This window comes from Lupinus angustifolius, chromosome LG04 (assembly GCF_001865875.1).
Source record: "Lupinus angustifolius cultivar Tanjil chromosome LG04, LupAngTanjil_v1.0, whole genome shotgun sequence".
Classification (NCBI taxonomy): domain Eukaryota; kingdom Viridiplantae; phylum Streptophyta; class Magnoliopsida; order Fabales; family Fabaceae; genus Lupinus; species Lupinus angustifolius.
In genome coordinates this window covers 22,714,387-22,727,853 of record NC_032012.1, presented here as the reverse complement: position 1 = coordinate 22,727,853, position 13,467 = coordinate 22,714,387, and the positions used below count along the sequence as shown (strand labels likewise).

The 13,467-nt window shown below is 28.9% G+C and overlaps 1 protein-coding gene across 1 annotated transcript; it reads right to left on the bottom strand.

Moving 5' to 3' along the window:
- LOC109346284 lies at window positions 7,011-10,976 on the bottom strand. The gene is made up of 4 exons (XM_019585764.1): window positions 10,735-10,976; window positions 10,228-10,625; window positions 8,751-9,145; window positions 7,011-8,084 (listed from the first exon to the last, which is right to left on the bottom strand). Exons 1-4 carry the CDS (start codon window positions 10,798-10,800, stop codon window positions 7,294-7,296), a joined length of 1,650 nt encoding a protein of 549 aa, XP_019441309.1. The 5' UTR covers window positions 10,801-10,976; the 3' UTR covers window positions 7,011-7,293.

Below are 13,467 nucleotides of genomic sequence, written 5' to 3'. Positions count from 1 at the left end.
GAGAAAAATGAAAGAGAAAAAAAGTAGGTGGAACCCATCATAAATGCATTCTCTCCTACTTTGGAGAGAAAATGAAGATATAATGAATTTTTTGTTGAAATCTCAAAAATATCTTGCAATTTTGTTTTTCTCAATTTATTAGTTTTAAATAATTCTAATATATATATATATATAGGTCTTCTTTTAATATAAAAAATATCAATTAAAAAAGTTAATTGATATAATAAAATATATAATAACATATATAATTTAAAATTATAACATTTACTTTTAATTAATAATAAAACAACAATTTTCTCTCTTCTCTTTATTTTAGAGACATTTTCGTCATTTGAATCATAATATCATCTCCATCTTCTCATTTTCTACCCAACTAAACAAAAGAGAAAGAGAAGAAAATATCTCTTTCTATAAGAAAATATCTCTTTCTATTCATTTTCTCTTATTCTTCTCTTATATCAAACATCATAAAAATTTACTTTATTTCTTCTCTTTCTCTTTCTCACACCTTTCTTTCTTACATCTTTTTCTCTTCTTATTTTCTCTTATCAACCAAATAAAACATAAAAAAGGAATCTAACTCGGCATGGTTATTTTCCACACCAGTTCATTAATTAGAAGTGGAGAGTTTTCAAAAGTTATTACCGTTCAAATATAACTAAGTTGACAAACTTGTAAGGAGAAAGACTTTTATATATATATATATATATATATATATAGATACATCTAATAAAATTTGACAATATATTTAAAATTTAGATTAAAATGATAGCACCAACAAATATAAATATATTTATCTTTAAATATAATATGTTGGATACATCTATTAAAATAAGTTTTAATAACATATACATTTTAGTAACATTTTCAAATAAGTTTTTACTCAATATGTAGACCACTTTGCATGCAGTGACATAAAAACCACTGAGAATGAGTTGTAAAGGAAAATTGTTCACTGGACACTCAGATCTCAATAAACTTATTTCTACTTTTTAAACTAACAATAAAATTCGATTCCCCATGTCCAGCTAATCAGAAAAAAACACAGATTCCCTTTTACCTTTTTACCTCTTTCCATTACATTATTATGCAGAATGAGAATAATTATATTAAAGTAATAGATAATGTGAAAAGAAATTGTCAGATATTTCAACCAACACATTATGACACCCACCTTTGAGAAGTGTTCCAAGCAGAATAGTCCTAATATATAATCCATCATTGTTTTGGACAGAGAAGAAGGCACATGGTGCAACTGGCATCATTATATCTGGCCACGATTACCCCTCTTTTCAATGTTTCCTTCATTCAAACATCACGTGTTTATCAATTATAATCCATAATTTATATTTCCACACAAAATACCTCTTACTAGTTTTAAAAAAATTCAAATGTTTACGTTTAGAACTAAGAAAGTCAATATTATTGAAATATATGTTATTCAAGCATGTTTGACAATATAATCATCTATTTCTTTAGTATTCAGAACATATAAATTCCCTGTTTAGTCCCTGAAAATATCTCTTATAAATCAATTTTGTCCTTCCGATTAAATTGATTAACAAGATACATTTTTGTAGACTAAATTGATTGATATGGCACTTTAAAAAAAATGCAATTTTTATATCTCCAAAACTAAAGTAATAATTAGCTACTCAAAATTTATTTGATGATGTAAAGTTGGTTTAGAAGCCATAATTAGTATACATGCATACTTTAAGTTTGATGTTAAAGCTGGGATGTTTATGTGGATTAGAATAATACTTCCTCATGTTATTTTCATAACACCCCTTTTGGAGTTTTTATTTTGATATATTAATATGATCATTTCCAAATTCATATGCACAACAAAAGAATTTAGTCGAATAAATAACAATTTAATTAATCTCATTTACTTAAAGCCGAGATAGTCTGATTAATAAATAACAATTTAGAAATTAAAAAATAGCTTAATTTTATAATTAAATAAATAATAGTAAATATATCTTAATACATTGAAACGTCTTATAAAAAACAAGGAGAGATTATAGTGCAACTCCTCTAAAAAGGATATTTTCATTACATACATAAAAAAAAATTAAATATCAACCCACGAATCGTTCATGTGAACCTAGGCAACTCATTTTGTAGATTTTGCAAGATCATGTATACACAAAAAAGTCATACATATATGCCCGAAGTCTCTGACTACACAGAATAAAGTACTAAATAATTATGGTGCCCTCGTGAGATGCACCTTTTCTTCCACCACAAGATATTAAATTATACTTTCAATAAAAATACTAAAGTCTAATTTACATAAAGAATATTGTTCTGTCAGAGGGACAGATCAAGAACATTTAATTGGCTAAATAACATTATAATCCATGTTTTTGCAGAGTTAGTAGCATTTTATTTTTTATATGAATGATGGAGATGTGCTAGGCATGTTTTCCTCTTTTCTACCAATGTCATTCGTTGCTTCAAATCTATCTCATGTCTTTAGTCTGTTTTCCCCCTTAAAAAGTGGTTTCGTTCACTGCATTTAAATTTCAGTTTATACTAGTTGTTCAATTATCATCAGAAGTATACATCAATACATTATACAATAATTTCGCAATATAATATCAAAAATTTCGCAATATAATATCAAAAATTTCGTCCAAAGCCATACATTTTAATTTTTTTAATGCAAAAGTGGATGAGAAGTACTTTTACTTAGGAGTGAGTAGGATAGGATCTGGCCCTGCCCACTCACTCAAGTACGGCTTGATCATGATCGGACCCAAATAGGATTGAGTCTCATTTAGGGTCGAATTCAGGTTTAAAAATAGACTCGATCAATATTTATGGCCAGGTAGGACCAAACATGATCTGTCCTGACCCATCTCATGGTCATTCACTCATTATCATGTTTGTATTTGTCTCTATTTAAATGTGTACAGATTATCATCACCTTTTTATTAAAAGTATCATTGATTCTATAATTTTTTTCATAATATATATATGATTAATAATACATATATATGTATCATTTTATATGTCAAATTATATATTCATAATAATAAATAATATTGAGAATATTTTATCTAAAATTAGTATGCATTATATTTAATGAGATCTGACCCGGTCAATATTTAGTGTTAGGTTAACTTCAAATATAGGATTAAGTCCAGGTTTAAAAAATGATTTGACCAACATTTAGGGTCGAGTAAGGACAAGCCTTAACTCATCTCAACCCGACTCATGTTCACCCGTGCAAATAGCTAACAAGGAAGATGAGATGTTATTATGTAACCTTGTTGCAGTTTGAATTTTTCTTCGCTAATTATAGTGTTAAAGAACTGCAAATCATATGATGATGACGTTGAAAATTTTATACATGTTAACACCAAAGGAACATGGCAGAATCAACAATTATATAGTAATACAATGTTGACCAATTATTTGGAGCATTCATGATCTAAATTCATTCAAGGTCAGGTTAATAATATAAAAACATTCTCGCGGTTTAGTAGTAGTTTGAGGATGAAAAAAACATCAGCATAGACAGGTAATGTGGAAAATAAAGTGGCGTTCATCGAGGAAAAGGGGACATGAAATCTCTTTATCTGTTCAATTGTTTGTCAAATAGTAATAACTAGTGTCCTTAAAGTAATTATCAAGAATAGGCAATTGAAATTTTAAATACATATACTAAATACTCCTGTACTTTGTAATGAAATGTTTTTACTAACGAAAGGTATAAAGATGATTTGCGGGCAGAAAATTTCTAAAGCTTTTTAGATTAATAGAAAATTAACTGATTTAATATTAAATTATTGTAATTATGTTTATCTGGTTAACTATTATTTGAGTGACGTCTCACTCAATCAACATAAGAGTAAGAGAATAAAGGAAAGCAAACAATAATAAGGTTCGAGGAATGCAGAAAAATAAACTACATCATCTCCTCTATTTGGAATTTCAAGTTCTCAAAGATAACTTTGTTCCTTATGTGTCAAATAGTCTAAATTGTGACAAACAAAAGAGCCACCCGTAATTGTTTAATTTTTTCTTGTTCTCCAACCATATTTTATCATTTATAAAAGATTTGGCCTATATGATACAAGTGTTTGATGTGACTCATTTTTTAGTCTGATCAATCTTTATCATTCTAAAGTTCTACAGTTTCCCCATAAAAACTATATTGCATATCTCTTGGAAACTTTTACATTATTTTTATTTGAGGTATAAGTTAATTACACTTCACGCTTTTTTTTATTCCAAAAGTTACAACAACCTTTTGGGAAGGTGTCATTACCATCTTCTTCTCTAAGGATTAGTATAATGATAATTGAACTTTGTAGGAGGTGAATGTTGATTACTCTACTCCTGTTGCTATGTATGAATTATTGATTTAGCTAAGGCGAGATACAAGTAAAGCCTTTAAGAGTGGGAAATATGGTAAAAGATCAAATGTTTTTAAATTTTTTTAAAATATCCTATAAAAGTACCCCAAAAAAACAATTTTTACACGATGCCTTGTAATAAGGATATGGGAAGTAGCAATTAATTTAATGAAAAAGAGATGAACGAGATCATGAATGAATGACAATTTTGAAAGACTACATTTATCATTTAAAATGTTAATGATATTAATCAACTTCTTTAATTAACATGAAATTATCTAAAAAGATTTCATAAATATAACTAAAGAGAATACATTCTATCAATTATAATTTTCAGACTACTTATTAAAAAAGTAGATTCAACACTTCACAGAAATAAGACAACATTAAATATTCCATCATTTTATAATTGAGCACAAAATTTAAAATTGTTGTAGCAATTGAATCTTTTTTCCAAAGTGAAACATTGTAGAAACATTGAAGGAGAAATTCTACAAAGGCCTTTTCGTGCATCAGAAGCTAAGTCCCAAACAAAATACCATTATTATGCTTTGGAGGTTGAAGCCCTCATTGATTCCCAACAACTCCTCTTGAAATTGCCCATACGTAGTAAACAGTACAATTTTTTATAGTAAAAGCATGCAATGCATGCAACATCACCTTCACAAATCCCCACTTCTAATTCACACTTTACAATGCTTGTTTTTATGTGAGAAATAGAAAAGTATTCAACCAAAATTAGTAGGAAGTACGGAACACATGGGTTAAAATAAAGAGACCATTATCATTGAGAGAATGCAAAAGTTGATTTGACATTTCCTTTCCTAACCCATTTGTATTCTTGTATTGAGTGCTGATGAGACACATTGCTTTTGTTGTATGTGTTTACAGGGATACCAAGAGAGAGAAATATGTATAGCCATTTTCTACCTAATAAAAAATTATGATGAAACATGAACAATATATTTATAGACAACTGTATTTATATTTTTTGTACTATTAATTATGAATAAATTTTAACTAAAATTATTTTTTTAATATTTTAATATTTTATTGATTGTCTAGTCTCACTTTATCTTTTACTTTCCACCACTTCTTCTCTTGCACTCAAAGTCATGTTGAATGGCATTGGCACCAATAGGATGATGGAAACAGATCTGGTGCACTTCATGAAAAACCGGAACATATGTTTCCTGTTAAAAAATTTGGTGTAGGGCTGGAAATGAATGAGTGGAACCGAGTAGAATTAAAGCTTAATTTATTTCAGTTTAATAAAGATTGGTTTAGCTTGAAACTCAACTCGAGTTATTTTTTTAGCTCGAATTTGGCTCGGTTAAAATTCGTGAATTGTTTGGCTCAGTTCAAATAGTTCAGTTGGACAACTACTTTGAAAAATACTTTGAAAATGTTATATATATATATATAAATATAATCTTTTTATATATATAATAACAATGAATATAAAAAATAATGTGTGAGTCATAATAAACATAAAAATTAGTTTGTATATGTATATATATAAATCTACCGAGCCAACTCATGAACCTAACGAGTCGAACTATATCCAACTTAAGTTCGACTCGTTTATTTAACGAGCTCAATTTCTAACTCAAGTTCAGTTCATTTGGTTCAAAAATCAAGTTTATCGAGCTAAATAATGAATCGAGATTCAAATAAATACCGAGTTGGTTCGGTTTATTGCTAGCCCTAATTATCCTGTACAAATCATACTACATCATCATAGAATAATAACTTGTAAATAAATCATCAGCTAAGAAAATATTAAGTATCATTGTGTGATAAGTTACTTTTTTTTATAGTATGGAGAATTTATATAATCATATATCATTTTTTCTTAAACCTATATATAATTGCACAATTAGTTAACTTTAACCATTAATTAATGTAAATACTCCATTTGTTCTTTTATAATGCATTTATGATAAAATTCAAACATTAAAAAAAATAAGTAAGCATTTATAACCAAAGGAGTTTTCATTTTTCAAATACTAATCAAGAAATTATGAGACCACATCTTCTGTTTCATAATATTGTGTTATTTCATATGACATGAAATATGATATGTTAAAAAATACAATAATTAAATTTTTAACTTAAATATATTTTTTAAACTAATCATAATTCATAACATATAGAGTGATACAAAACATTATAAGATGTAATTATATTGGAAGTTTTCGTTTATGAAGATGCAGAGGCCAGGAAGATCTGATGAAATGTCAGAAAAGCCAGTGCTGGTTGAATGGACCAGCCACATTAAAATTGAATACAATAATACAAGACAACAGTAAAAAGCCAATAGAACATTTTAGAATAATGTTATATTTTTTACTAAATTCTTATACCTGTCATTCTATCTATAAGAAAATAACTCATTTTATTTATAAATAAATCAATCATTAATAAATAAAATAATATTAACTTGAGACATAATTTAGTAGGAAGCTATATTATTTTCCAACAGATTATATTTGCCCCTTGGGACTGTTGCAGTAAAGAAATATTTGTACTGTCAAAAGCCATGAAAAAAGTAAAAGATATTTTTACAGGTCCATGAGAAACAAAATGTTACTAACTCAGATTTCAACTAATTATTAAATTTTATAATAAAATGCATTTTTAAACAAATATTTAATTAAGGCCAAAATCCAACATAGACATAGATACTGATATTATGTACATCCACTAGATAAAGATCAAAGGAAATAGAAACAACATATAAGGTTTGACAAAATTTCTCGGCAGTCTAAAAATTTATCCTTTTTGTACAAGAAAGTGACCAACCATAGAGATTCTTTCTACCGGTAAAAACATCCCAAGGCCCCAAATTTTTGAACTAACTTGTACCAATTAATCATCATGATCTCATTGTCTCATAATTAATTGAAATTGAAGGGTTGAATTAGCAACTCAAACCTTCATACTTCATTGGAATTGGACGGTTAAATCCTACTTGTGAAAGCAAGTCCCCAACCACAGAAAGATCACGGCAAAACACACCTTGAAACACTGATGAATCCACAATAGAAGGAGAAGATATTAAACACTTATTCTTATTTTCTACAATTTTTTTCTCATTCACTTCTTCAGCTTCTTGTTGCAATTGCAAAGCCAATGCTTCTTTTATATTATTTTGTTTCTCAGCAGCCTCCTCATCCATAATTGTATGCATCACATTAGCATAACCCTTTTGAAGCAACCTATACAACAACAATGCTGACATCTTAGCCCTGTCTTTAACCGATTCGAGATCGTGCTCATTCGCAAGCTCGCAACGATCAATAAAATTCGTAGCCTTATCGGGTTTATGCTTCAAACATAACAATAGATGAGCCCTTTGCAACTCAGATCTTGAACACCCTTTTCTTAAACCAATCAGAACATAGTAATCAACATTGCCAACCTCACCAGAACCCACCCTTTTCTTTAGTTCTTGAATTTTTATAGTGAGTGCACACAACTTCCCCGGTATCTCCCTGTAACTCACATTGTGGCGCTTCCATGCGGGACCTGGAAGCTTTTTATCACGCAGGATTGTGTTGTATAAGAGCTTCAAATGTTCAAGGTCGTGCAGTGAATCAGTGTAGCATCGAATTGTTTCTAAAATGGATGCTCTGGTTTCAAGAGCTTGGATGCAAGTGGGGTCTAAGGCTAGGGTGCGGTTGCAATCACCTATAGACTCTGCAATTCGACCTGAAACAGTGGAAGAAATTCAGTTAAAATTTTGAGGATTCATTGCATATTAGCTATAGAAAATTAAAAAAAAATAATTTCTCATCATTCATAGATAATTATCAAGCTTTCAAAATAGTATAATAATGCAAGGTAGCAATGAAATATATAACTTGGACAAAAATAAAACAATGATAATGTTCTACCAAACAAAATACAATATGCCAATTGGTTGAATTTTATCCTTATAAAAAAGGGCAACCCACTTCCTGAACATTCTACTTGGTGGGGTCTGGACAGAATAGATGCATACAAACTTAGCGAACAAGGAATTTGAATTTTCGATTTCATCAACAACAACTTTAACTTTAACGTTAAGCCAAACTCACAATCTTTTTCCTCCTTATGTCATACAAATTATTATTTTATGGGTCTCAAATATATTTTGGAATAGTTTTTAATAATAAAAATATATAAATTATAAGTTTAATTTTGGCCCTCTATTTTAATTTCTCCTCAAGAACTAAAAACTAAACTTTTGAGTTTTTTGCCCTTGTTCTTTTTTATATTAAGGGTGATAAATGAAGACTAATCACATTGGATACCTATACTAGAAGACTAATGAATTAAAAATAAACATAATAAATTTAAGAAATAAATAAAAAATATATATGACCCATCACTTACCTGAAGAATGATAAGCATTGGCTCTGTGCATGTAGCATTCAGCGAGGAAGCCCTGTGGAGCGAAACGGCGTCCATCAAGGAGTTTTGAGAAGTGTCTGATGGCCTCTGAATGGAGACCGGCGTCAAGGGCGGCGAGTGCGGAGGCGCGACGCCGTAGGAGGAGTTTGATGTGTGTAAGTAGATGGGTGATGGATTCGGTCTCTGTAAGTGGGGTTAGTGGTGGGGTTGAGGGTTGTGAATTTATATTTATGGTTGATAATGAAAAGCTGTCGTCGGACCAACATATACTCTCACGGCGGTGTGCGGCGCTGGCTAGGCGTTTACCGGTTTGGAGAAGAACCATTGCATCTTCCATTAGTCCTAGGTGGCAGCATGCTTTGCCCAACACCAAGTATCTGTGTAATTTGCATCACAAGTTTTAATTTATTAGAAACTAATTAAATCAACGACAGAAAGAGTAAACCCCAATAAAAAGTCAATTTTTTATTTTGACAAACTTAATTTTTTTTATATTTGATATCCAATTACACGTTGATTGATAATGTATTTATATTTTATTTTAATAAACTACTATATAAGTAATTTTATCATGGCTTTCAGTTTTGATTTTTTTTCTGAATGAAAAATAAGTTATAAAAAGCTTTGTTATTTCAAATAATTTTTGTATGACTCAACTAAAATTAATGGGATATAAAATGTTATCAAATGATGAGAGTTTAGTGAAATATACTCCAAAGGTTACCTCCTAAAGCAATGAAAACTTTATAACTTGTAACATTTTTTACTATTTATCCATTTCATTCTAGAAGCATGAAACTTAATTGATATAGCTGTGTAAGTGGATTAGCTAGTGAGTGTTAAAAAGGCCTACCGAACACCTGAAATTTTAGAACTATTTCAGAGCACTCTTAAGAATTAAAATTACTACATGATAGGTATAGTTTGAATGTTGACCCTATAATTTAAATCTTTCACGGTTTGATTGGTAAGGAGATAAATTTTAGGAAAGTGAGTCATGAACAAGACACGGGGAAATCACTGCAGTAAATACTTTCTGTTGAGCATTTAATTGAAATAGGATTTTCATTTTTAAAAACTATGAGTAGATGGCACAAGCATTTACTCAAAGCCCCAATAGCAACCATATCGAAGAGGACCCCGATCTGATCTAAAAATACTAAACACAAAAGTCATTAAAAGCTGAACCCCAACATGAAATTAGAAGAAGAAAAAATCATTATAATATATATGTATGGTCGATATAAAAACTTATACAAGATTATATTATTTACCATTTATTTATATTACATTTTTTAAAATATAAATGGTGAATAATATAATTGGACTTTTATAAAAAGAAACATTTTAAAAGGAAGAAAATCATGGAATGGAGGACAGATTGCAAAAAACACTGCACCACAATAATAATGGTACTTTAATATTAATTAATATATTTTCTATCCTTTATGTGATTTACCTCCAATGCCCTTCTTTCTCGTAATTTTTGCTGAGTCCTGCCATGACTTTTTTCTTCAATTCTGAAATAGAGAAGCATTTGAAACTTTGATCCCTTTCAACAGAGTACGAGAGAAGATTCACACCTTCCCTTGAAAGTGTCTGAGAAGAACTATCTGAAGAAACAGAACCAGAGTCATCGTTCGCCATTTTCAGGCTAGGAATATAGTCTTGAAGCATATCCGCTACCTCTTTGAATCTTCTCAGATATAAAAGAGACCTTGCTCTTAGTTCAAGAGCTTGCTCTAAACGTGGATAAATAGCCAAAGCCGCTTCAACAATATTCAAAGCCGAAGCGATCTCATTCTCTTCTTGTGTCGCAATGAGATTGCGTGCATCTTTCAGATATTTCTCAACAATCTACAATGTCACAGATAAACATGTATGAACTAATGAACATGACAACATAGTAATTGCAGAAAATGGTGTCTTTCGAATGAAGAAAGCGATGCAAAGATGATGTTTTTACCTTTCGGTTGGTGAGCCACCATTGCTTCTTTTCTGGGGCATTGAGATTGGAAGAAGTGACAGCCATTGTTGGAAAATGGTGTTGTAGCAGAAGAAAATATATATGATGAATGATGAGGATTATTCAATATTGGAACATCAAAATTTAAGAAACCCCATTCTCTCTCCTTCCACTTATGATAAAAGGAAGAGAAATATAAAAGGGGAGAATGTGAGAATGGGGTTTGAGTTAGAATAGGGTAGGGGGGTTTTATCTCACTTTCAAATGGGGGATTTTATATCACTTTTTATTTGATGTATATTTTGTATCAAATTACTTTTTAATGCTTATAAATATTCATAATTTTGATTTTAGCTTCTAGATTTTTAATTTTCACTACTTATTTTAGTATGTCATTTTGGTTTTAGTAATTGTTGAGATTGTGGTAACACTATATTAAATACATAACAGGTTAGTATGACACTTGTTGATGTTAACTACATAACAAATGAATACTAAAACTAAAATTTTAAATTTATAAAGACCAAAATAAAATATGATTATTTTTAAGATTAAAATCAAAATTAATATTTTGAAAATATTTAAGCAAAATAGATAATGGGGTGATAGAACATACACGAAAATTTAAAGTAAAACAACAAAATAGAAACACTAAAATGGAAGGAAAAAAAGTCTTGAAAACGAGATTGACACCTTTGACCCTTATCCATTGCTTTCATCCTCCAGCTTCATAGCTGGCAAGTGGCAACACCACATTAGATTCTCACTCACTAGTCACAACCTATGTGGTGGCCTTGTTGTAGGATTTTAACCCTTAAATTTATGCAAACCCATCTATTGTTCCATTTTTTGTCTTACTTCATATATTATTATCTCTTATTGGTTAAAAAATATTGAAACTAAATTATAATTATTAAATATTTTTCTAATCAATCATTTTTCTTAACACATGAAATGACACAAATGACTGAGACACGAGATGTGGACCTTAAATTTATTTATGATAACTACATTTATTTTTTTAAATGATATTAATTTTTTTTTAAGAGAATACTATTAATATCATATAGAAGGATTTTGTTAATCCCACCTGGGAATGAAATATTGAAGGATTTTTGCAGATTTATAAAAGGATTGTCTGTTAACAAATTTAAAGACATAGATTATCATATCAAAAAGTTAAAGATTTTACTATAAATATGAAGATAATATGTTGATTTTTTTAAAGTTTTTCAATGAAAACTTACTTTTTTTATTTTTAAAGAACGTTAATGTGAACTCTTTATATTGAAGACAAGAAATTTTAAAGAAATGGAAAATATGACTTTTATTATGAAGGAAAGATCATGTTTCGTTAATATTGTTTTCCTCCATGGTTCCTTATTATTTTCTCTCTAAGAATATAAAACAAATATCATTTTTTAGATTCTTATCTTCTGTCATAGAAATATATATTAATTTTTTATTTTCTAATCATTAAAAATGAGTTGGATTTACATTTTAGGACAAAAGATACATTTGCTAATTAATTATTTTCTCTAATCCATACATTTTAATATTTAAGATTATGCTCATGAATTAAGATATCATTAAAAATAATATTTGTTTTATCTTAAGTAGAATACTCACATTTATTTGATATCTACATCATAATTAAGAGACAAATAAGAGGTGGAAGAATAATATAATACATAAGATTAAGTTGGAAAAAAACATAATAAGATATTGATACATTAATCTTTTAAGCTTATGCTTACTAATTTTTAAGTCACATAACCACAAAAAAGAGAGTTTACTAATTTTTTAACTTATTTTATTTGAAAATAATTTAAAATATAGACTGTTTAAAATTTATTTATGTTAAGTATCCCATTTCCATTAGCTTGTGACTCATGACGGGTCTCGGGTTCAACCACCGGGAAAAAAAAGTCAGCAATTGCGGTAACGAGATCCATCATGGTTATTTATTTCTGATCACAACAAAAGTACGGTTTTACCCTTTCAGACGTTGACTTATGGTATCTGATCAGCGATTATAAGCTATTTTGATTAGGTCTTTTGGCATAAAATACCCATCATTAACTCAAAGTATTCGATGAGGTATATAAGAGGAAAGTGTTGAACACAGTTAATCCACATGTGATCATCAAGTGCAATAAATGAAACAAAACCATGCAAATTTGTACCTGCCATATAGTAAAACAAACCGTGATCATGGTTAATATGGCCTATAAATAGAGTAAAATATCTTTTTATATTAAGAAATAAATTATATCATCTGATCATTAAAATTATGAAATATTATTTTATATTTTTTGTTTTAGAAATATTTTTATGGAAAATAATTAATTAGGATGTATGTCATAATTTTAGTAGCTAGAAAAAATAAATTATACGAAATATTTATAATTCACTTTTGACCTGAAAACACACTTTTATGTTATTAATTATTCTAATTTTATAACTTTTCAAAGTTGCCATAATAACTGTTAGCGGGGCCGAGCTACATAATGTGATAAATGAATAGATATTATTAATACACGGAAGAGATCAAGAGCTATTGAACCAATGTCACAAACTCACAATTGCAATCCTGCTTTTACATTTGTCTTCCATTTAATCCTTAAACTATTTGGACTAATCATTTATTTTCTTTTAAAATGAAGAAGGTTTTTATTTTTGTTCATTAGAAGAACAAGCATAAATCATCCATTGGTAGATAATGAACACAAA